General features: G+C 47.8%; 1 protein-coding gene across 1 annotated transcript in view; it reads right to left on the reverse strand.

The window, feature by feature from the left end:
- Positions 1–307: 307 nt before the first annotated feature.
- Positions 308–26705, reverse strand: part of aldh1a3 (aldehyde dehydrogenase 1 family, member A3) — a 710895-nt gene continuing 684497 nt past the window's right edge. The window contains exon 13 of the mRNA XM_041175393.1: positions 308–1705. Coding sequence (XP_041031327.1) covers positions 1633–1705 — 73 coding nt within the window. The 3' untranslated portion in view covers positions 308–1632. The remainder of the gene's footprint in view (positions 1706–26705) is intronic.

Below are 26705 nucleotides of genomic sequence, written 5' to 3' on the forward strand. Positions count from 1 at the left end.
GACTATTCACCATTCAACAGATGGGATTTAAATATATGATACAATGCATGATGGAGCACATTAAAGCAAATCTTATTTTTGTTAAATTGAAGAATTGAAGTTGGCATCTTCTCAATCTGCTTTGCTTGTGAACACATGAAGAGCAAACTTGCCTGTAAAACAGCCAATTAATTTTGCGTAATAGGATTAACTGGGCACAGCCTGGAAGGAAGAGTGTTTGCTGGGCTGCATGACTCCTTCATCCCTGATTTCTACTATTCATATTTAACTGCGCACATTGAGAGTTCCTCTCACTCTCATAAATATAATAATGAAAAATTTCTTTAATCAAAATACAGAGACAGTTCTCATAATCCGAACAATAATTTATAGCAAAATGTGGCATTGTAACGGACCTTCATGAGTTCATCAAAAACTAGAAAATCGTCAGTTAAACCCTTATACACATGCATGACATTTACTAGATAAAATTGTGGTAAATCTAAAAATATTTTCTGCAACTGAAGAAAAATGATCAAGATGTTAACAATTGCTAACTTGAGACCACCACACCCACGCTGAATCCAAATGATTGTTCGTTATTAACAAGTTAAATGTAACATTTCACCTTTAAGATTGTTATGTGGGAGGTTTGAAATATATTTGCTTCTACATTTAATGATTATGTACAAAAAATAATTTTACGAATTCACAACCCTTGCAATGAGCTTTGCCCACAATGCATTTGTACCCTTGTTAGCTGATTTTTTGTTATCCATTTGTGAAACACCTTGGGATATTTTTCTACATTAATGTCATTATTGAAACACACATTGAGTGTCCATCTACTGGATGGCCATCCTCAGATAGAGAGTTCAAGTACAACTGACACTCTCCCACTGAGTGAAGCTGTATGCTAAAAGTGTGAATTTGTAAAATTGTCCCGTAAATACTGGCGTGTTTCCAAACCATGTCCGTAAACTAGCCCACTGGCCAATAACCAGCATCCTGCATCCCTAAACCTGTCAATAACCAAAGTCAATAACCAAAGTCCTGCACCCTTAAACTGGCCAATAACCAGCATTCTTCACCCTTAAACCCGTCAATAACCAGCATCCTGCACCTTTAAAACTGTCAATAATCAGAATCCTGCACCCTTAAACCGGCCAATAACCAGCATCCTGCACCCTTAAACCTGCCAATAACCAGCATCCTGCACCCTTAAACCTGTCAATAACCAGCATCCTTCACCCTTAAACCTGTCAATAACCAGCATCCTGCACCCTTAAACCTATCAATAACCAGCATCCTTCACCCTTAAACCTGTCAATAACCAGCATCCTGCACCCTTAAACCTGTCAATAACCAGCATCCTGCACCCTTAAACCTGTCAATAATCCACATCCTACACATGAATACAGAGAGTAGACTCCTGCTGTCACCATTATAGAATGCTGTGTATTAGATTGAATCTACAAATTCTAAGTTAAAACTAATACAAAATATTTACTTTTGTGCAAAGTCAGAAATTATTTCTTAAGAATTTAAAGAGCTTCATTTAATTAGAAAACTTGGTTTTGTCAGTGTTCTTGTCTTTATGATTCAGCTTTTCTGCAGAGAACCTCTTCTGCCGTTTTGCTTTTTCTCATCAGTTTAATGGTTATTCTGTGAGACTTTGATAGTGATGGTTTTCACTTCTGTGTATTCCCTCAGTCCATATTCACCCCTGTGAGACACAACACAACACAAGTCAGTGTCAGCCATTAATGCATAAACTCAGAGCTCTGACTGAAGAATGTCACCATAGCCAGCAGCTTTTGGACATTTGCAAACAGGTTGCCTGCAAATTCTCACCATCACCATGTGCTTTGGGAATGACCTCCAGCATCTTTATGATTTCCTTAGTGAAACCTGTTCTCTATACAGAAACGTGGTGTTACTTTCACTGGTCTGATTTGAGTTAGGCAGGCACACATATCATATAATTGAACAATCTCCCCATTCCAGCCTCCTTGCCTGAACCCCCAAACGGAGCAGGTCCTGAGTCAGTAGAAAGACAGAAAGAAGCAACTCTTTTTAATGTCCTCGCAGGAAGGAATCGCTTTACTGAAATCTTTCGAGTACTTCTCAGGAAAACGAAGACTATGATATAAAGCTACACTCATCCCTCTTCCAGGTGCCCAGCAGTCAACTGGTGATAACGGTTCCAAAATCTTCCTTACACTTATCCCTTTCGGCCTGAATATTACTGAGGCCAGTGTTCCCATCAGAACGCTGAACTATCAGGAGACATCACTGCTTAACACCAGATTCGTGGTTCCATCAAACAGCAGTGACAGGAAGCTGAAGTAAGAATTAAATGTGCATATAAATGTTACTCAGTAATTACCAAGCGTCATTTTTGGTTTGTGAAAATTATAAATGTTCTTAAAATCTGGATTAGCCTATGAATAAATCCACTGGTGGTGGGGAGTGGAAAGCAGACACTGTCTTGTTCTGTGAAGCTGCAATCACTGAATTTAACAACTGTGAGGACATCAGGAATTTTAGCAACAGGAAGTGGCCAGTCGGCTGCCTGCTTTAAATACATCAACCACAATCAGGGAACATTCACTGCTGCAAAATAGCTGAATAAGCCTTGTGGCATACACAGAACATCCTTCCGCAACCCTGCCTGATCAACTGAGCACAATCTGCCAAACAACTTATAAAAGGTGTAAATCCAATTCACATAAAAGATTAAATTTATGATTCTCTCACCCAGATCATGTTCTGTACTCAGTTCATCATTGTATCTGGGTGATAAGAGACAGCAACTGCCTTGATCTTATTAATAAAGTAAATTCTTTCAGCAGGTATTTCTGGGCTTCTCATTGTTACAACTTAAATACGCCAAATGGGAAACTAAAATACCATGGGTGCAGTAAATTGGAATTAAAACAGGAAATTCTGGAAATATTCAGCCGGTCAGGAATGAAGGACTCAGTTAACAATTCAGGCTGAAAACCTGACAGGTGCCTGAGCTAAAATGTTAACTCTGTTTCTCTCTTCTCAGATGCCAGACCTGCTGAGTATTTCCAGCATTTTCTATTTTCATTTCAAGTGGAATCTGGATTCAAGCCTTTGGGGGGGGTTTGAGTACAGATGTCTTCTGGATGCTGTAAAAGATTTCTTATACATTTACAAGATGTAGGTGTCACTGGCTGGGCCAGCATTTATTGCCCATCCCTAGTTGCCCTTGAGAAGGTGGTGGTGAGCTGCCTTCTTGAACCGCTGCAGTCCATGTGGTGTAGGTACATCCACAGTGCTGTTAGGAAGGGAGTTCCTGGATTTTGACCCAGAGACAGTGAAGGAACGGCTGATATATTTCCAAGTCAGGATGGTGAGTGACTTGGAAGGGAACTTCCAGGTGGTGGTGTTCCCATCTATCTGCTACCCTTGTCCTTCTAGATGGTAGCGCTCTTAGGTTTGAAAGGTGCTGTACAAGGAGTGCATCTTGCAGATGGTACACACTGCTGCTACTGTGTGTTGGCGATGGAGGGAGTGATTGTTTGTGGATGTAGTGCCAATCAACCAGGCTGCTTTGTCCTGGATGGTGTCGAGCTTCTTGTGTGTTGTGGGAGCTGCACTCATCCAGGCAAGTGGAGAGTATTCCATCTCCCTCCTGACTTGTGCCCTGTAGATAGTGGACAGGCTTTGGGGAGTCAGTAGGTGAGTTACTCACCATAGGTTCCCAGCCTCTGACCTGCTCTTGTAGCCACAGTATTTATATGGCTGGTCCAGTTCTGTTCCTGGTCAATGGTGACCCCCAAGATGTTGATAGTGGGGGATTCGGTGATGGTAATGCCTTTGAATGTCAAGAGGCAATGGTTAGACACTCTCTTGTTGGAGATGGTCATTACTTGGCACTTGTGTGGTGCAAATGTTACTTGCCACTTGTCAGCCCAAGCCTGGATATTGTTCTGATCTTGCTGCATTTGGATATGGACTGCTTCAGTATCTGAGGAGTTGTGAATGGTGCTGAACATTGTGCAATCATCAGCGAACATCCCCACTTCTGACCTTATGATGGAATGAAGGTCATTGATGCAGCAGCTGAAAATTGTTGGGCCTAGGACACTATCCTGAGGAACAAGCAGCCAGACTCTGGATTTCTACCCCTGATTCTGGCCCCTGCATTTGGCCCTATGCAGATTTTTAATACCACACAAAGTAAGCAAATACGAGTGAGTTATCAGCTGTAAAAGAGGAAACCTTACTGAAAGACAGAGGCAAATGGTTAGTCTCTATTTCAATATTCAAGCAATCCCCAGGTAGATGTAAACAGCAGGGCTGTGTGACAGCCCCCATACTACTTAAAATCTACCTGACAGTGGCTATCCACCTCAAAGATCCACTGCATTCTGCCTAGATGGAAAATGCTTTAACCTCAGTTGCCTCTTTCCTAATACTAAACTGACCACCATAGAAATAGATGATGTACAGTTTCCGGGTGACAGCTGTGTTTCTGTCCACTCTGCACCAGATTTGCAAGGCACTCTCGATCTCTTCAACTCTGCAGGAAGTCGGTCTGTCCGTGAATGTTGCCAAAAGAAAAAACTCACATCAACCCAGACCTGTTCAACCAAACATTCCACCTCCCATGCATGTTGAAGGAGAGACTCTGGAATATGTTGAGCAGTTCCCATACCTTGGCAGCCACCTCTCTCAATTGGCCTCCACTGGATCCAACACTGGATCAGCCGCGCCAGCTCAGCCTTCTACAAATTATGGCAGCGAGTGTTTAACAACAAAGACCTCGACAAGTCAACAAAATGCCTGGTGTACGGAGCAGTTGTCGTCACCACACTCCTGTACTGCAGTGAGATGTGGACTGTGTATCGGTGACACATAAGAGCACTAGAGAAATTCCACCAGCAATGCCTCTGTCGCATCCTCCGGATTCAATGGGAGGAATATCGAACAAACACTAGTGTCCTGAAACCAGCTCCACAAGTATTCAGGCAAAACTCTCGCAAAATCAACTACAATGGACTGGACACTGTCCGGATGGCCAGAAATCATCTCCCCCACCAGGTCCTGTTTTCTCAACTTTCAAATGGCCAACATTCCAGGGGAGGAAAAAGAAAACACTTCAAAGACTCTCTGAAATTCTCCTTGAAGCACAGCAGCATTGATGTTAATGACTGGGAGGAGCATGCTACCAATCATTCAAAATGGGACAACTTGTCCATCAAACTACATCACACTTTGAGCTCAAACACCTTAATGATGAGGCAGAGCAACGGCAGAGAAGGAAAGAAAAGGAAGCAAATCCTGCACTCTGAATTCCACCATTTTGTGGGACATCCTGCCCCATGTGTCCAAAGATCTGCGGATTGAGAATTGGCCTCTTCAGTCACATGAAGACCCATGGAAGAAACTTGCCTCAGTTTCTTTCCTAATGCAGGGTCCCTCAATAAGGCATTATGTGCCTTTGAACAAGGAGCTCCGCCCCTAGACACCCACAAACATCTGGACAAGTTGAATACCAGCGGCAGCAGAACGTTGCCCTTAAGTAGGCCTTCTTGCCCCAGACTTAACTGGGCGGAGGTGGGATGCAGACGGGATCCCCACAGCACAACCTCTCGTCCGATTAAAGCCCTCTACCACCAAAGCTGCCACTGGTTGGGGGGAGGGTGGGGGGGGTGTGGCGGTACTTAAATTGAGCCAATTGTCTCAGTAGATAAGGGGAGAGGAGATATGTTTTGATGCAGTAGTTGTGATCTGGAATACGCTAATCTGAAAAGATGGTGAAAGAAGCTTCATTAGTAATTTTCAAATGGGAATTGGATAAATGGTTGGACGTCTTTTGTAGGATTGTGGGGGAGGGGTGGGAGAGTGTGAATAATTACACAGCTCTTGATAAATTTACTTGTTGGTAAATGGTCTCCTTCAGTGCTGTATGATTCTAGAACAACAACTTGTATTTATATAGCATCTTTAATGTAATCGATTGTCCCAAGATGCTTCATAGGAGCATTAACAAAGCAAATTTGACATCAAGTCAGATAAGCAAATATTAGGGCTGATGATAAAAAGCTTGGTCAGGCAGCAGGTGAGGAGTGCCTTAGAGGAAAGAAAGGTGGAGAGATTTTGGGAAGGAATTCAAGAGATCAGGGCCTGACTGCATAGTGACCAACATGGGAAGGAAGGAAATCAGGGAAGCTCGAGAGGCCAGGATTAAAAGAATGCAGAGATCTCGGAAGATTGTAGAGCTGCAGGAGATCATAAAGATAGGGAAGGGTAAGGCAATGGAGGGTCAGGGTTCGGGGTTAGGGTGAGGAAAGGGGTGAGGCTATGGAGCACTTTGAATGCAAACCTGAGGATTTTAAAAGAGGTCATTGCTTAACCGATAGCCAATTTGGGTCAGCGATCATAGGGCTTATGGGTGTATGGGACTTGATGCAAGTTAAGGGCCCAAATTTCATGGTCAGTTATAAAGTGATGGCTCTTGCTATTGACCCACAAAGATCTAGCAATCGCTGTGACATGGGTTTCCCCTTCCTCAATGTCAGTTTAAATCTGACACCAACTCAGGGGAGACAGTGGTGTAGTGGTAATGTCACTGGATAGTAATGCAGAGGCCTCAGGCTAATGTTCTGGGGACGTGGGTTCAAATCCCACCACAGCAGCTGGTGGAATTTAAATTCAATTAACAAATCTGGAATTGAAAGCTTGTCTCAGTAACAATGACTGTGAAACTATCATTGATTGTTGTAAAAACCTAATGTCCTTTAGGGATGGAAATCTGCCTCCTTACCTGGTCTGGCCTACATGTGACTCCAGACCCCCAGCAATGTGGCTGACTCTTAAATGCCCTCTGAAATGGCCTAATAAGCCACTCAGTTCAAGGGTAATTAGGGACGGCAACAAATGTTGGCCTAGCCAGCGATGTCCACAACCCATGAAACATTGGATCTAGGGATCCACTAATGGTGATGTCTTCAAGCAACATAAACAGCCAATTGCATTGAATTATCCTCAAGGACAGCAAGCCAGGAAATAAACCCCTCAGAATCCCTTCACTTTGAATTTAAATTAAATTTATACAGAAAGGAAAATAAATGATTGAGACATTACAGATGGGATTAAGGTAAAAGGCTGGAATATCATTCACAAATTCCAAAAAAAATTACAAATTTGTAGAATTTTTTTATCATAATGGAGAAATTTGTCATTCCAGAAATATAAAATTACTCTTCAAGGGACAGTGAGGGTATTTAGCAGTATTTTTATGGGCTGAGGAGCCTCCTCCAGTAATGATCTATGACTCTACAGTTATGAAGTTACCATGCTGCTAAAAAACGAGGAACTCCTCATTCAACAAGTGTAACTTTTTTAAGGGTTTTTATAGAGAGACTAAGAGTGCAAGTTCTTGACAGTTCCTATTGAGATTGCAGTCTGGGGGGTGGGCATATTCTCTCTGGAGAAGTATAGAATCAGCAACAGCAACTTCTGGATTTCCCTGTTTAACTGCGCACGTGCGGAATTCAGAAGGTGGTGTCAGTTTCAGGGGAGTCATGATACTGAACGCAGCTAGTTTCACTGCAATTACTACCATAATATGGGCAGCAGAGCCTTGAGTGAACCTAAGTTAATGGAGAGTGGAAGGTGAGAGACCAGCCAGGAATCCATTCGAGTGATCAGGCCTCAGGGTAACAAAGGCATGAATGAAGGTTTCAGCAGAAGATGTCAGGCGCACAGTCAAACCATGTTACAGTTGTGGAAGTAGAAGTGATGGCGTGGACATGTGGTCAAACATGGGCATGTGGTCAAACATGGGCATGTGGTCAAACATGGGCATGTGGTCAAAACCACAGCTCAGGGTCAAACATGGACATGTGGTCAAACATGGGCATGTGGTTAAACATGGACATGTGGTCAAAACCACAGCTCAGGGTCAAACATGGACATGTGGTCAAACATGGACATGTGTCAAAACTACAGCTCAGGGTCAAACATGATATCAAGGATGCGACGAGTGTGAGTTAGTCCCAGTTACCAGGGAGAGGAAAGGGGTCAGTGACTTTGGAACAAAGCTTGTGACAGAGACTGAAAACAATGGCTTCAGGCCCTCCCTATCCCTTAAAGAGTAATTTTATATTTCTGGAATGACAAATTTCTCCACAATGATAAAAAATTCCACAGATTTGTAAAATTTTTTGAAGTTTGTATTTGAAGTTTGTAATGATATTTCAGCTTTTACCTTAATCCCATCTATAATATCTCAATCATTGTACCATCATGTGTACTGTCTACAAGATGCACTGCAGGAATTCACCAAGACTGCTTAGACAGCACCTTCCAAACCCATGATCACCACCATCTAGAAGGACAAGGGCAGCAGATAGATGGGAACACCACCACCTGGAAGTTCACTCACCATTCTGACTTGGAAATATATCACCGTTCCTTCACTAGGTCAAAATCCTGGAACTCCCTCCCTAACAGCACTGTGGGTGTACCTACACCACAGGGACTGCAGCGGTTCAAGAGGGTAGCTCACCACCACCTTCTCAAGGGCAATTAGGGATGGGCAATAAATGCTGGCCCAGCCAGCGACACCCACATCCCATGAATGAATTTTTAAGAACTGATTTTGTTTGATATTGTTCCCAATTTGGTTCAAAGTGAATTCTGCTCAGCTAGTTCTGGAAGTCAGACAAGCAGCACAATAACTCAGTGACAGTGGTGTTGTCGATCAGCTGGATGTTGTCAGTGTTTGCGTGGAATGTGTTGTGTTTGAGGATGAAACCACTGAGGGACAGAATGAAGATGAGAGATAGGGAGGGGGCCAAGGAAAGATCCTTAGGGGACATCAGAGGTGATAGTGTGGGAGCAGGAAGAGAAGCCGGTGCAGGTGATCCTTTGGCTATGATTAGATAAGAATGGAACCAGGTGAGGGCAGTGTTTTAGCATATTGCTCTAGATTAAAAGTGCCATATTAATGTGAGTTCTTGTTGGCAGAAGCACCAAAACCAACACAGGTAAATCACTGTAGGAGGAGACCAGATATGGTGTTAAATCCTCAGTAATGGGTGAAATCCAATCTGTAAATGTAATCTCGCTAACTGATATTCAGGAATGAGTATTTTACTCAGTAATAAGCTTTGGCCATCGTCCAAACATTAATGTGCATGGTAAATCTCCAGTCTAATTCCTTAATGTGGAATTAAAATAAGAGGGTTAAAGATCAGGCTGGTTTCCTTTGATGAACATTCCTTAAATGTCTCATGCACTTCCTGTTCCCAGCATTCTGAGAATATTAGGGTGTCTCTACTGCAATTAGAAACATAGAATTCTCCTTCTATTTTCTTAATCTGTCAGAGCTAGCTGGTAGCATGGACAGCAGGCATAGATTTCACTTTCTGCAGCCACACGGAAGCTGGAGAAGGGGTGGATAGTTGCAGTAATGAAACCCAAAGACACCATCAGATACTTAATGAAATCATATGCAGGGTCAACATGCAGCAACTTGATGTGACCACAAGCCAACAAAAAACAGAAAATGGTAATTGAATGGGAATTACCGTGACCTGTTTAATAAGGGCACTAAGTTTATCAGAGGCACTGGGTTTACCAGGTGCACTGGGTATATCAGAAGCACTGGACACTGAGTTCATCAGAGACACTGGGCTTTGGGCTTATCAGACACACTGGGCTCTGGGTTTATCGGAGACATGCACTGAGTTTATTAGAGAACTAGGAGCACAGGGTTTATCAGAGACACAGGGCACTCAGTTCATCAGAGGCTCTGGGGTTATCAGAGACAGTGGCACAGGGTTTATCAGACACACTGGGCCCTGGGTTTATCGGTGACACTGGCACTGGGTTTATCAGAGACACTGGGCTCTGGGTTCATCAGAGACACTAGCACTGGGTTTATCAGAGGCACTGGGTATATCAGAGACACGGGCACTGGGTTTATCAGAGGCACTGGGTTCATCAGAGACACTGGGGGCACTGAGTTTATCAGAGGCACTGGCACAGGGTTTTCCAGAGACACTAGGGGCACTGTGTTTATCAGAGGCACTGGGTTTATCAAAGACACTGAGGGCACTGGGTTTATCAGAGACACTGGGTTTATTAGGGGCACTGGGTTTATCAGAGGCACTGGGTTTATCAGAGACACTGGCACTGGGTTTATCAGTGGCACTGGGTTTATTAGGGGCACTGGGTTTATCAGAGGCACTAGGTTTATCAGAGACACTGGCACTGGGTTTATCAAGGGCACTGGGTTTATCAGAGGCACTGGGTTTATCAGAGAAACTGGCACTGGGTTCATCAAAGGCACTGGGTTTATTAGACACACTGGGCTCTGGGTTTATCAGAGACACTGGGCACAGGGTTTATTAGACACACTGGGCTCGGGGTTTATTGGTGACACTGGCTCTGGGTTCATCAGAGACACTGGGTTTATCAGAGAAACTAGGGGCACTGGGTTTACCAAAAGCAGTGGGTTTATCAGAGACACTGGCACTGGGTTTATCGGAGAGACTGGCACTGGGTTTATCAGAGGCACTGGGTTCATCAGAGACACTAGGAGCACTGGGTTTTTCAGAGGCACTGGGTTTATCAGAGACACTGGGTTTATCGGAAACACAAGGGGAACTGGGTTTATCAGAGGCACAGGGTTTTTCAGAGACACTAGGGGCACTGGGTTTATCAGAGGCACTGGGTTTATCAGAGACACTAGGGGCACTGGGTTTATCAGAGGCACTGGCACAGGGTTTTTCAGAGACACTAGGGGCACTGGGTTTATCAGAGGCACTGGGTTTATCAGAGACAATGGGGGCACTGGGTTTATCTGAGGCAGTGGCACAGGGTTTATCAGAGACACTAGGGGCAATGGGTTTATCAGAGACACTGGGTTTATCAGAGGCACTGGGATTTTCAGAGACACTAGGGGCACTGGGTTTATCAGAGACACTAGGGGCACTGGGTTTATCAGAGGCACTGGCACAAGGTTTATCAGAGACACTAGGGGCACTGGGTTTATCAGAGACACTGGGTTTATCAGAGGCACAGGGTTTATCAGAGACACTAGGGGCACTGGGTTTATCAGAGGCACTGGGGGCACTGGGTTTATCAGAGGCACTGGCACAGGGTTTATCAGAGACACTAGGGGCACAGGGTTTATCAGAGACACTGGGCTTATCAGAGGCACAGGGTTTATGAGAGACACTAGGGAACTGGGTTTATCAGAGGCACTGGGGTCACTGGGTTTATCAGAGGCACTGGCACAGGGTTTATCAGAGACACTGGTTTTATCAAAGGCACTGGGTTTTTCAGAGACACTGGGGCACAGGGTTTATCAGAGGCGCTGTGTTTATCAGAGACACTGGGTTTATCAGAGACACTGGGGGCACTGGGTTTATCAGAGGCAGTGGCACAGGGTTTATCAGAGATACTAGGGGCACTGGGTTTATCGGAGACACTGGGTTTATCGGAGGCACTGGGGGCACTGGGTTTATCAGAGGCACTGGGTTTATCAGAGACACTGGGTTTATCAGGGGGACTGGGGGCACTGGATTTATCAGAAGCACTGGGTTTATCAGAGAGACTGGGTTTATCAGAGGCACTGGGTTTATCGGAGACACTGGGTTTATCAGGGGCACTGGGGGCACTGGGTTTATCAGAGGCACTGGGTTTATCAGAGACACTGGGTTTATCAGAGGCACTGGGTTTATCAGAGGCACTGGGGGCACTGGGTTTATCAGAGGCAATGGGTTTATCAGAGACACTAGGGGCAATGGGTTTATCATGAAGCACTGGAGGCACTGGGTTTAGCAGAGGCACTGGGTTTATCAGAGACACTGGGTTTATCAGAGACACAGGGGGCACTGGGTTTTTCAGAGGCACAGGGTTTATCAGAGACACTATGGGAACTGGGTTTATCAGAGACACTGGGGGCACAGGGTTTATTAGAGACACAGGGTTTATCAGAGATACTGGGGGCACTGGGTTTATCAGAGGCACTGGCACAGGGTTTATCAGAGACACCAAGGGCACTGGGTTTATCAGAGACACTGGGTTTATCAGAGACATTGGGGGCACTGGGTTTATCAGAGACCCTGGGTTTATCAGGGGCACTGGGTATATCAGAGACACTAGAGGCACTGGGTTTATCAGGGGCACTGGGTTTATCAGAGACACTGAGGGCACTGGGTTTATCAGAGACACTAGGGGCACTGGGTTTATCAGAGACACTGGGTTTATCAGAGACACTGGGTTTATCGGGGCACTGGGTTTTTCAGAGACACTAGGGGCACTGGGTTTATCAGAGGCACAGGGTTTATCAGAGACACTGGGTTTATCAGAGGCAGAGGGTTTATCAGAGACACTGGGGGCACTGGGTTTATCAGAGACACTAGGGGCAGTCGGTGTATCAGAGGCACTGGGTTTATCAGAGACACTGGGCTTATCAGAGGCACTGGGTTTATCAGAGGCACTGGGTTTATCAGAGACACTGGGTTTATCAAAGGCACTGGGTTTTTCAGAGACACTGGGGCACAGGGTTTATCAGAGGTGCTGGGTTTATCGGAGACACTGGGTTTATCAGAGACACTGGGGGCACTGGGTTTATCAGAGGCACTGGCACAGGGTTTATCAGAGACACTAGGGGCACTGGGTTTATTGGAGACACTGGGTTTATCGGAGGCACTGGGGGCACTGGGTTTATCAGAGGCACTGGGTTTATCAGAGACACAGGATTATCAGGGGCACTGGGGGCACTGGATTTATCGGAGGAACTGGGTTTATCAGAGAGACTGGGTTTATCAGAGGCACTGGCCCAGGGTTTATCAGAGACACTGGGTTTATCAAAGGCACTGGGTTTTTCAGAGACACTAGAGGCACTTGGTTTATCAGAGACACTAAGTTTATCTGAGACACGGGGTTTATCAGAGACATTGGGTTTTTCAGAGGCATTGGGTTTATCAGAGGCACTGGCGCAGATTTTTTCAGAGACACTAGGGGCACTGGGTTTATCAGAGGCACTGGGTTTATCAGAGACAATGGGGGCACTGGGTTTATCTGAGGCACTGGCACAGGGTTTATCCGAGACACTAGGGGCAATGGGTTTATCAGAGACATTGGGTTTATCAGAGGCACTGGGTTTTTCAGAGAAACTAGGGGCACTGGGTTTATCAGAGGCACTGGGTTTATCAGAGACACTGGGGGCCACTGGCTTTATCAGAGGCACTGGCACAGGGTTTATCAGAGACACTATGGGCACTGGATTTATCAGAGACACTGGGTTTATCTGAGGCACAGGGTTTATCAGAGACACTAGGGGCACTGGATTTATCAGAGGCACTGGGGACACTGGGTTTATCATAGGCACTGGCCCAGGGTTTACCAAGACACTGGGTTTATCAAAGGCACTGGGTTTTTCAGAGACACTGGGGCACAGGGTTTATCAGAGGTGCTGGGTTTATCAGAGACACTGGGTTTATCAGAGACACTGGCACAGGGTTAATGAGAGACACTTGGGGCCACTGGGTTTATCGGAGACACTGGGTTTATCGGAGGCACTGGGGCACTGGGTTTATCAGAGACACTGGGGGCACTGGATTTATCAGAGGCACTCGGTTTATAAGAGAGACTGGGTTTATCAGAGGCACTGGGTTTATCAGAAACACTGGGTTTATCAGGGGCACTGGGGGCACTGGGGGCACTGGGTTTATCAGAGGCACAGGGTTTATTAGAGACACTGGGTTTATCAGAGGCACTGGGTTTATCAGAGGCACTGGGTTTATCAGAGACACTGGAGGCACTGGGTTTATCAGAGACACTGGGTTTATCAGAGACACTGGGTTTATCAGAGATACAGGGGGCACGGGGTTTTTCAGAGGCACACGTTTATCAGAGACACTGGGGGCACTGGGTTTATCAGAGACACAGGGTTTATGAGGGACACTGGGGGCACTGGGTTTATCAGAGTCACTGGCACGGGTTTTATCAGAGACACCAGGGGTACTGGGTTTATCAGAGACACTGGGTTTATCAGAGTCACTGGGGGCACAGGGTTTATCAGAGACACTGGGTTTATGAGAGACACTGAGGGCACTGGGTTTATCAGAGACACTGGGTTTATCGGAGACACTAGGGGCACTAGGTTTATCAGACGAACAGGGTTTTTCAGAGACACTAGGGGCACTGGGTTTATCAGAGGCACTGGGTTTATCAGAGACACTGGGGTCACTGGGTTTATCAGAGGCAATGGCACTGGGTTTTTCAGAGACACTAGGGGCACTGGGTTTATTAGAGACACAGGGTTTATCAGAGACACTGGGGGCACTGGGTTTATCAGAGGCAGTGGCACAGGGTTTATCAGAGACACTAGGGGCACTGGGTTTATCGGAGACACTGGGTTTATCAGAGGCACTGGGGGCACTGGGTTTATCAGAGGCACGGGGTTTATCAGAGACACTGGGTCTATCAGGGGGACTGGGGGCACTGGATTTATCAGAAGCACTGGATTTATCAGAGACACTGAGTTTATCAGCGGCACTGGGTTTATCGGAGACACTGGGTTTATCAGGGGCACTGGGGGCACAGGCTTTATCAGAGGCAATGGGTTTATCAGAGACACTGGGTTTATCAGAGGCACTGAGTTTATCAGAGGCACTGGGGGCACTGGGTTTATCAGAGACACTGGGTTTATCAGTGACACTGGGGGCACAGAGTTTATCAGAAGCACTGGGTTTATCAGAGAGACTGGGTTTATCAGAGGCACTGGGTTTTTCGGAGACACAGGGTTTATCAGGGGCACTGAGGGCACTGGGTTTATCAGAGACACTGGGTTTATCGGAGACACTAGGGGCACTAGGTTTATCAGAGGCAGAGGGTTTTTCAGAGACACTAGGGCCACTGGGTTTATCAGAGGCACTGGGTTTATCAGAGACACTGGGGTCACTGGGTTTATCAGAGGCAATGGCACTGGGTTTTTCAGAGACACTAGGGGCACTGGGTTTATTAGAGACACAGGGTTTATCAGAGACACTGGGGGCACTGGGTTTATCAGAGGCAGTGGCACAGGGTTTATCAGAGACACTAGGGGCACTGGGTTTATCGGAGACACTGGGTTTATCGGAGGCACTGGGGGCACTGGGTTTATCAGAGGCACTGGGTTTATCAGAGAGACTGCGTTTATCAGAGGCACTGGGTTTATCGGAGACACTGGGTTTATCAGGGGCACTGGGTTTATCAGAGGCAATGGGTTTATCAGAGACACTGGGTTTATCAGAGGCACTGGGTTTATCAGAGGCACTGGGGGCACTGTTTTATCATGAGGCACTTGAGGCACTGGGTTTAGCAGAGGCACTGGGTTTCTCAGAGACACTGGGTCTATCAGGGGGACTGGGGGCACTGGATTTATCAGAAGCACTGGGTTTATCAGAGAGACTGGGTTTATCAGCGGCACTGGGTTTATCGGAGACACTGGGTTTATCAGGGGCACTTGGGGCACTGGGTTTATCAGAGACACTGGGTTTATCAGAGACACTGGGTTTATCAGAGGCACTGGGTTTATCAGAGGCACTGGGTTTATCAGAGGCACTGGGGGCACTGGGTTTATCAGAGGCAGTGGGTTTATCAGAGACACTAGGGGCAATGGGTTTATCATGAGGCACTGGAGGCACTGGGTTTAGCAGAGGCACTGTGTTTATCAGAGACACTGGGTTTATCAGAGACACAGGGGGCACTGGGTTTTTCAGAGGCACAGGGTTTATCAGAGACACTATGGGAACTGGGTTTACCAGAGACACTGGGGGCACAGGGTTTATTAGAGACACAGGGTTTATCAGAGACACTGGGGGCACTGGGTTTATCAGAGGCACTGGCACAGGGTTTATCAGAGACACCAAGGGCACTGGGTTTATCAGAGACACTGGGTTTATCAGAGACATTGGGGGCACTGGGTTTATCAGAGACACTGGGTTTATCAGGGGCACTGGGTATATCAGAGACACTAGAGGCACTGGGTTTATCAGGGGCACTGGGTTTATCAGAGACACTGGGTTTATCAGAGACACTGAGGGCACTGGGTTTATCAGAGACACTAGGGGCACTGGGTCTATCAGAGACACTGGGTTTATCAGGGGCACTGGGTTTATCAGAGACACTGGGTTTATCAGAGGCACTGGTTTTATCAGAGGCACTGGGGGAACTGGGTTTATCAGAGGCACTGGGTTTATCAGAGACACTAGGGGCAATGGGATTATCAGAGACACTGGGTTTATCAGAGACACTGGGTTTATCAGGGGCACTGGGTTTATCAGAGACACTAGGGGCACTGGGTTTATCAGTGACACTGAGGACACTGGGTTTATCAGAGACACTAGGGGCACTAGGTTTATCAGAGACACTGGGTTTATCTGAGACATGGGTTTATCAGGGGTACTGGGTTTATCAGAGACACTAGGGGCACTGGGTTTATCAGTGACACTGAGGGCACTGGGTTTATCAGAGACACTAGGGGCACTGGGTTTATCAGAGACACAGGGTTCATCAGAGACACTGGGTTTATCGGGGCACTGGGTTTTTCAGAGACACTAGGGGCACTGGGTTTATCAGAGACACAGGGTTTATCAGAGACACTGGGTTTTTCAGAGACACTGGGGGCACTGGGTTTATCAGAGACACTGGGTTTATCAGAGTCACTGGGGGCACAGGGTTTATAAGAGACACTGGGTTTATGAGAGACACTGAGGGCACTGGGTTTATCAGAGACACTGGGTTTATCGGAGACACTAGGGGCACTAGGTTTATCAGAGGAACAGGGTTTTTCAGAGACACTAGGGGCACTGGGTTTATCAGAGGCACTGGGTTTATCAGAGACACTAGGGGCAATGGGATTATCAGAGACACTGGGTTTATCAGAGACACTGGGTTTATCAGGGGCACTGGGTTTATCAGAGACACTAGGGGCACTGGGTTTATCAGTGACACTGAGGACACTGGGTTTATCAGAGACACTAGGGGCACTAGGTTTATCAGAGACACTGGGTTTATCTGAGACATGGGTTTATCAGGGGTACTGGGTTTATCAGAGACACTAGGGGCACTGGGTTTATCAGAGACACAGGGTTCATCAGAGACACTGGGTTTATCGGGGCACTGGGTTTTTCAGAGACACTAGGGGCACTGGGTTTATCAGAGGCACAGGGTTTATCAGAGACACTGGGTTTATCAGAGACACTGGGGGCACTGGGTTTATCAGAGACACTGGGTTTATCAGAGTCACTGGGGGCACAGGGTTTATAAGAGACACTGGGTTTATGAGAGACACTGAGGGCACTGGGTTTATCAGAGACACTGGGTTTATCGGAGACACTAGGGGCACTAGGTTTATCAGAGGAACAGGGTTTTTCAGAGACACTAGGGGCACTGGGTTTATCAGAGGCACTGGGTTTATCAGAGTCACTGGCACGGGTTTTATCAGAGACACCAGGGGTACTGGGTTTATCAGAGACACTGGGTTTATCAGAGTCACTGGGGGCACAGGGTTTATCAGAGACACTGGGTTTATGAGAGACACTGAGGGCACTGGGTTTATCAGAGACACTGGGTTTATCGGAGACACTAGGGGCACTAGGTTTATCAGAGGCACAGGGTTTTTCAGAGACACTAGGGGCACTGGATTTATCAGAGGCACTGGGTTTATCAGAGACACTGGGGTCACTGGGTTTATCAGAGGCAATGGCACTGGGTTTTTCAGATCACTAGGGGCACTGGGCTCATTAGAGACACAGGGTTTATCAGAGACACTGGGGGCACTGGGTTTATCAGAGGCAGTGGCACAGGGTTTATCAGAGACACTAGGGGCACTGGGTTTATCGGAGACACTGGGTTTATCAGAGGCACTCGGGGCACTGGGTTTATCAGAGGCACGGGGTTTATCAGAGACACTGGGTCTATCAGGGGGACTGGGGGCACTGGATTTATCAGAAGCACTGGGTTTATCAGAGACACTGGGTTTATCAGCGGCACTGGGTTTATCGGAGACACTGGGTTTATCAGGGGCACTGGGGGCACTGGCTTTATCAGAGGCAATGGGTTTATCAGAGACACTGGGTTTATCAGAGGCACTGGGTTTATCAGAGGCACTGGGGGCACTGGGTTTATCAGAGACACTGGGTTTATCAGTGACACTGGGGGCACAGGGTTTATCAGAAGCAATGGGTTTATCAGAGAGACTGGGTTTATCAGAGGCACTGGGTTTTTCGGAGACACTGGGTTTATCAGGGGCACTTGGAGCACTGGGTTTATCAGAGACACTGGCACTGTTTTTATCAGTGGCACTGGGTTTATTAGGGGCACTGGGTTTATCAGAGCCACTAGGTGTATCAGAGACACTCGCACTGCATTTATCAAGGGCACTGGGTTTATCAGAGGCACTGGGTTTATCAGACACACTGGGCTCTGGGTTTATCGGAGACACTGGGCACAGGGTTTATTAGACACACTGGGCTCGGGGTTTATTGGTGACACTGGCTCTGGGTTCATCAGAGACACTGGGTTTATCAGAGAAACTAGGGGCACTGGGTTTACCAAAAGCAGTGGGTTTATCAGAGACACTGGGTTTATCGGAAACACAAGGGGAACTGGGTTTATCAGAGGCACAGGGTTTTTCAGAGGCACTAGGGGCACTAGGTTTATCAGAGGCATTGGCACTGGGTTTATCAGAGACACTAGGGGCACTGGGTTTATCAGAGGCATTGGCACAGGGTTTTTCAGAGACACTAGGGGCACTGGGTTTATCAGAGGCACTGGATTTATCAGAGACAATGGGGGCACTGGGTTTATCTGAGGCAGTGGCACAGGGTTTATCAGAGGCACTAGGGGTAATGGGTTTATCAGAGACACTGGGTTTATCAGGGGCACTGGGATTTTCAGAGACACTAGGGGCACTGGGTTTATCAGAGACACTAGGGGCACTGGGTTTATCAGAGACACTAGGGGCACTGGGTTTATCAGAGGCACTAGGGGCACTGGGTTTATCAGAGACACTGGGTTTATCAGAGGCACAGGGTTTATCAGAGACACTAGGGGCACTGGGTTTATCAGAGGCACTGGGGGCACTGGGTTTATCAGAGGCACTGGCACAGGGTTTATCAGAGACACTAGGGGCACAGGGTTTATCAGAAACACTGGGCTTATCAGAGGCACAGGGTTTATGAGAGACACTAGGGAACTGGGTTTATCAGAGCCACTGGGGGCACTGGGTTTATCAGAGGCACTGGCACAGGGTTTATCAGAGACACTGGTTTTATCAAAGGCACTGGTTTTTTCAGAGACACTGGGGCACAGGGTTTATCAGAGGCGCTGTGTTTATCAGAGACACTGGGTTTATCAGAGACACTGGGGGCACTGGGTTTATCAGAGGCAGTGGCACAGGGTTTATCAGAGATACTAGGGGCACTGGATTTATCAGAGACACTGGGGGCACTGGATTTATCAGAGACACTCGGTTTATAAGAGAGACTGGGTTTATCAGAGGCACTGGGTTTATCAGAAACACTGGGTTTATCAGGGGCACTGGGGGCACGGGGTTTATCAGATGCACAGGGTTTATTAGAGACACTGGGTTTATCAGAGGCACTGGGTTTATCAGAGCACTGGGGGCACTGGGTTTATCAGAGGCATTGGGTTTATCAGAGACACAGGGGGCACTGGGTTTATCAGAGGCACTGGGTTTATCAGAGACACTGGAGGCACTGGGTTTATCAGAGGCACAGGGTTTATCAGAGACACTGGGTTTATCAGAGACACAGGGGGCACGGTGTTTATCAGAGGCACTCGTTTATCAGAGACACTAGGGGCACTGGGTTTATCAGAGACACTGGGGGCACAGGGTTTATCAGAGACACAGGGTTTATGAGGGAAACTGGGGGCACTGGGTTTATCAGAGTCACTGGCACGGGTTTTATCAGAGACACCAGGGTTACTGGGTTTATCAGAGACACTGGGTTTATCAGAGTCACTGGGGGCACAGGGTTTATAAGAGACACTGGGTTTATGAGAGACACTGAGGGCACTGGGTTTATCAGAGACACTGGGTTTATCGGAGACACTAGGGGCACTAGGTTTATCAGAGGAACAGGGTTTTTCAGAGACACTAGGGGCACTGGGTTTATCAGAGGCACTGGGTTTATCAGAGTCACTGGCACGGGTTTTATCAGAGACACCAGGGGTACTGGGTTTATCAGAGACACTGGGTTTATCAGAGTCACTGGGGGCACAGGGTTTATCAGAGACACTGGGTTTATGAGAGACACTGAGGGCACTGGGTTTATCAGAGACACTGGGTTTATCGGAGACACTAGGGGCACTAGGTTTATCAGAGGCACAGGGTTTTTCAGAGACACTAGGGGCACTGGGTTTATCAGAGGCACTGGGTTTATCAGAGACACTGGGGTCACTGGGTTTATCAGAGGCAATGGCACTGGGTTTTTCAGATCACTAGGGGCACTGGGTTCATTAGAGACACAGGGTTTATCAGAGACACTGGGGGCACTGGGTTTATCAGAGGCAGTGGCACAGGGTTTATCAGAGACACTAGGGGCACTGGGTTTATCGGAGACACTGGGTTTATCAGAGGCACTGGGGGCACTGGGTTTATCAGAGGCACGGGGTTTATCAGAGACACTGGGTCTATCAGGGGGACTGGGGGCACTGGATTTATTAGAAGCACTGGGTTTATCAGAGACACTGGGTTTATCAGCGGCACTGGGTTTATCGGAGACACTGGGTTTATCAGGGGCACTGGGGGCACTGGCTTTATCAGAGGCAATGGGTTTATCAGAGACACTGGGTTTATCAGAGGCACTGGGGGCACTGGGTTTATCAGAGACACTGGGTTTATCAGTGACACTGGGGGCACAGGGTTTATCAGAAGCACTGGGTTTATCAGAGAGACTGGGTTTATCAGAGGCACTGGGTTTTTCGGAGACACTGGGTTTATCAGGGGCACTGAGGGCACTGGGTTTATCAGAGACACTGGCACTGGGTTTATCAGTGGCACTGGGTTTATTAGGGGCACTGGGTTTATCAGAGGCACTGGGTTTATCAGAGACACTCGCACTGGATTTATCAAGGGCACTGGGTTTATCAGAGGCACTGGGTTTATCAGAGAAACTGGCACTGGGTTTATCAAAGGCACTGGTTTTATCAGACACACTGGGCTCTGGGTTTATCAGAGACACTGGGCACAGGGTTTATTAGACACACTGGGCTCGGGGTTTATTGGTGACACTGGCTCTGGGTTCATCAGAGACACTGGGTTTATCAGAGAAACTAGGGGCACTGGGTTTACCAAAAGCAGTGGGTTCATCAGAGACACTGGCACTGGGTTTATCGGAGAGACTGGCACTGGGTTTATCAGAGGCACTGGGTTCATCAGAGACACTGGGTTTATCGGAAACACAAGGGGAACTGGGTTTATCAGAGGCACAGGGTTTTTCAGAGACACTAGGGGCACTGGGTTTATCAGAGGCACTGGGTTTATCAGAGACACTAGGGACACTGGGTTTATCATAGGCATTGGCACTGGGTTTTTCAGAGACACTAGGGGCACTGGGTTTATCAGAGGCACTGGGTTTATCAGAGACAATGGGGGCACTGGGTTTATCTGAGGCAGTGGCACAGGGTTTATCAGAGACACTAGGGGTAATGGGTTTATCAGAGACACTGGGTTTATCAGGGGCACTGGGATTTTCAGAGACACTAGGGGCACTGGGTTTATCAGAGACACTAGGGGCACTGGGTTTATCAGAGGCACTGGCACAGGGTTTATCAGAGACACTAGGGGCACTGGGTTTATCAGAGACACTGGGTTTATCAGAGGCACAGGGTTTATCAGAGACACTAGGGGCACTGGGTTTATCAGAGGCACTGGGGGCACTGGGTTTATCAGAGGCACTGGCACAGGGTTTATCAGAGACACTAGGGGCAAAGGGTTTATCAGAAACACTGGGCTTATCAGAGGCACAGGGTTTATGAGAGACACTAGAAAACTGGGTTTATCAGAGACACTGGGGGCACTGGGTTTATCAGAGGCACTGGCACAGGGTTTATCAGAGACACTGGTTTTATCAAAGGCACTGGGTTTTTCAGAGACACTGTGGCACAGGGTTTATCAGAGGCGCTGTGTTTATCAGAGACACTGGGTTTATAAGAGACACTGGGGGCACTGGGTTTATCAGAGGCAGTGGCACAGGGTTTATCAGAGATAATAGGGGCACTGGGTTTATCGGAGACACTGGGTTTATCGGAGGCACTGGGGGCACTGGGTTTATCAGAGACACTGGGTTTATCAGAGACACTGGGTTTATCAGGGGGACAGGGGGCACTGGATTTATCAGAAGCACTGGGTTTATCAGAGAGACTGGGTTTATCAGAGGCACTGGGTTTATCGGAGACACTGGGTTTATCAGGGGCACTGGGGGCACTGGGTTTATCAGAGGCACTGGGTTTATCAGAGGCACTGGGGGCACTGGGTTTATCAGAGACAGTGGGTTTATCAGAGACACTAGGGGCAATGGGTTTATCATGAGGCACTGGAGGCACTGGGTTTAGCAGAGGCACTGGGTTTATCAGAGACACTGGGTTTATCAGAGACACAGGGGGCACTGGGTTTTTCAGAGTCACAGGGTTTATCAGAGACACTATGGGAACTGGGTTTATCAGAGACACTGGGGGCACAGGGTTTATTAGAGACACAGGGTTTATCAGAGACACTGGGGGCACTGGGTTTATCAGAGGCACTGGCACAGGGTTTAACAGAGACACCAAGGGCACTGGGTTTATCAGAGACACTGGGTTTATCAGAGACATTGGGGGCACTGGGTTTATCAGAGACACTGGGTTTATCAGGGGCACTGGGTATATCAGAGACACTAGAGGCACTGGGTTTATCAGGGGCACTGGGTTTATCAGAGACACTGGGTTTATCAGAGACACTGAGGGCACTGGGTTTATCAGAGACACTAGGGGCACTGGGTTTATCAGAGATACTGGGTTTATCAGGGGCACTTGGTTTATCAGAGACACTGGGTTTATCAGAGGCACTGGTTTTATCAGAGGCACTGGGGGAACTGGGTTTACCAGAGGCACTGGGTTTATCAGAGACACTAGGGGCAATGGGATTATCAGAGACACTGGGTTTATCAGAGACACTGAGGGCACTGGGTTTATCAGAGACACTAGGGGCACTGGGTTTATCAGAGACACTGGGTTTATCAGGGGCACTGGGTTTATCAGAGACACTGGGTTTATCAGAGGCACTGGTTTTATCAGAGGCACTGGGGGAACTGGGTTTACCAGAGGCACTGGGTTTATCAGAGACACTAGGGGCAATGGGATTATCAGAGATACTGGGTTTATCAGAGATACTGGGTTTATCAGGGGCACTGGGTTTATCAGAGACACTAGGGGCACTGGGTTTATCAGTGACACTGAGGACACTGGGTTTATCAGAGACACTAGGGGCACTAGGTTTATCAGAGACACTGGGTTTATCAGAGATATGGGTTTATCAGGGGCACTGGGTTTATCAGAGACACTGGGGAACTGGGTTTATCAGAGACACTGAGGGCACTGGGTTTATCAGAGACACTAGGGGCACTGGGTTTATCAGAGACACTGGGTTTATCAGAGACACTGGGTTTATCGGGGCACTGGGTTTTTCAGAGACACTAGGGGCACTGGGTTTATCAGAGGCACAGGGTTTATCAGAGACACTGGGTTTATCAGAGGCTGAGGGTTTATCAGAGACACTGGGGGCACTGGGTTTATCAGAGACACTAGGGGCAGTCGGTTTATCAGAGGCACTGGGTTTATCAGAGACACTGGGCTTATCAGAGAGACTGGGTTTATCAGAGGCACTGGGTTTATCAGAGACACTGGGTTTATCAAAGGCACTGGGTTTTTCAGAGACACTGGGGCACAGGGTTTATCAGAGGTGCTGGTTTTATCAGAGACACTGGGTTTATCAGAGACACTGGGGGCACTGGGTTTATCAGAGGCACTGGCACAGGGTTTATCAGAGACACTAGGGGCACTGGGTTTATTGGAGACACTGGGTTTATTGGAGGCACTGGGGGCACTGGGTTTATCAGAGGCACTGGGTTTATCAGAGACACAGGATTATCAGGGGCACTGGGGGCACTGGATTTATCAGAGGAACTGGGTTTATCAGAGACACTGGGTTTATCAGAGACACTGCGGGCACTGGGTTTATCAGAGACACTGGGTTTAACGGAGACACTAAGGGCACTAGGTTTATCAGAGGCACAGGGTTTTTCAGAGACACTAGGGGCACTGGGTTTATCAGAGGCACTGGGTTTATCAGAGACACTGGGGTCACTGGGTTTATCAGAGGCACTGGCACAGGGTTTATCAGAGACACTAGGGGCACTGGGTTTATTGGAGACACTGGGTTTATTGGAGGCACTGGGGGCACTGGGTTTATCAGAGGCACTGGGTTTATCAGAGACACAGGATTATCAGGGGCACTGGGGGCACTGGATTTATCAGAGGAACTGGGTTTATCAGAGACACTGGGTTTATCAGAGACACTGCGGGCACTGGGTTTATCAGAGACACTGGGTTTAACGGAGACACTAAGGGCACTAGGTTTATCAGAGGCACAGGGTTTTTCAGAGACACTAGGGGCACTGGGTTTATCAGAGGCACTGGGTTTATCAGAGACACTGGGGTCACTGGGTTTATCAGAGGAACTGGCGCAGCGTTTTTCAGAGACACTAGGGGCACTGGGTTTATTAGAGACACAGGGTTTATCAGAGACACTGGGGGCACTGGGTTTATCAGAGGCAGTGGCACAGGGTTTATCAGAGACACTAGGGGCACTGGGTTTATCGGAGACACTGGCTTTATCAGAGGCACTGGGGGCACTGGGTTTATCAGAGGCACGGGGTTTATCAGAGACACTGGGTCTATCAGGGGGACTGGGGGCACTGGATTTATCAGAAGCACTGGGTTTATCAGAGACACTGGGTTTATCAGCGGCACTGGGTTTATCGGAGACACTGGGTTTATCAGGGGCACTGGGGGCACTGGCTTTATCAGAGGCAATGGGTTTATCAGAGACACTGGGTTTATCAGAGGCACTGGGTTTATCAGAGGCACTGGGGGCACTGGGTTTATCAGAGACACTGGGTTTATCAGAGAGACTGGGTTTATCAGAGGCACTGGGTTTTTCGGAGACACTGGGTTTATCAGGGGCACTGAGGGCACTGGGTTTATCAGAGACACTGGGTTTATCGGAGACACTAGGGGCACTAGGTTTATCAGAGGCACAGGGTTTTTCAGAGACACTAGGGGCACTGGGTTTATCAGAGGCACTGGGAGTATCAGAGACACTGGGGTCACTGGGTTTATCAGAGGCATTGGCACTGGGTTTTTCAGAGACACTAGGGGCACTGGGTTTATTAGAGACACAGGGTTTATCAGAGACACTGGGGGCACTGGGTTTATCAGAGGCAGTGGCACAGGGTTTATCAGAGACACTAGGGGCACTGGGTTTATCAGAGACACTGGGTTTATCAGGGGGACTGGGGGCACTGAATTTATCAGAAGCACTGGGTTTATCAGAGAGACTGGGTTTATCAGAGGCACTGGGTTTATCGGAGACACTGGGTTTATCAGGGGCACTGGGAGCACTGGGTTTATCAGAGGCAATGGGTTTATCAGAGACACTGGGTTTATCAGAGGCACTGGGTTTATCAGAGGCACTGGGGTCACTGTGTTTATCAGAGGCAGTGGGTTTATCAGAGACACTAGGGGCAATGGGTTTATCATGAGGCACTGGAGGCACTGGGTTTAGCAGAGGCACTGGGTCTATCAGAGACACTGGGTTTATCAGAGACACAGGGGGCACTGGGTTTATCAGAGGCACAGGGTTTATCAGAGACACTAGGGAAACTGGGTTTATCAGAGACACTGGGGGCACAGGGTTTATTAGAGACACAGGGTTTATCAGAGACACTGGGGAACTGGGTTTATCAGAGGCACTGGCACGGGTTTTATCAGAGACACCAGGGGTACTGGGTTTATCAGAGACACTGGGTTTATGAGAGGCACTGGGTTTAGCAGAGACAATAGAGGCACTAGGTTTATCAGGGGCACTGGGTTTATGAGAGACACTGAGGGCACTGAGTTTATCAGAGACACTGGGTTTATCGGAGCCACTAGGGGCACTAGGTTTATCAGAGGCACAGGGTTTTTCAGAGACACTAGGGCCACTGGGTTTATCAGAGGCACTGGGTTTATCAGAGACACTGGGGTCACTGGGTTTATCAGTGGCAATGGCACTGGATTTTTCAGAGACACTAGGGGCACTGGGTTTATTAGAGACACAGGGTTTATCAGAGACACTGGGGGCACTGGGTTTATCAGAGGCAGTGGCACAGGGTTTATCAGAGACACTAGGGGCACAGGGTTTATCGGAGACACTGGGTTTATCGGAGGCACTGGGGGCACTGGGTTTATTGGAGGCACTGGGTTTATCAGAGACACTGGGTTTATCAGGGGGACTGGGGGCACTGGATTTATCAGAAGCACTGGGTTTATAAGAGAGACTGGGTTTATCAGAGGCACTGGGTTTATCGGCGACACTGGGTTTATCAGGGGCACTGGGGGCACTGGGTTTATCCAAGGCA

This window comes from Carcharodon carcharias, chromosome 26 (genome assembly GCF_017639515.1).
Source record: "Carcharodon carcharias isolate sCarCar2 chromosome 26, sCarCar2.pri, whole genome shotgun sequence".
NCBI lineage: Eukaryota > Metazoa > Chordata > Chondrichthyes > Lamniformes > Lamnidae > Carcharodon > Carcharodon carcharias.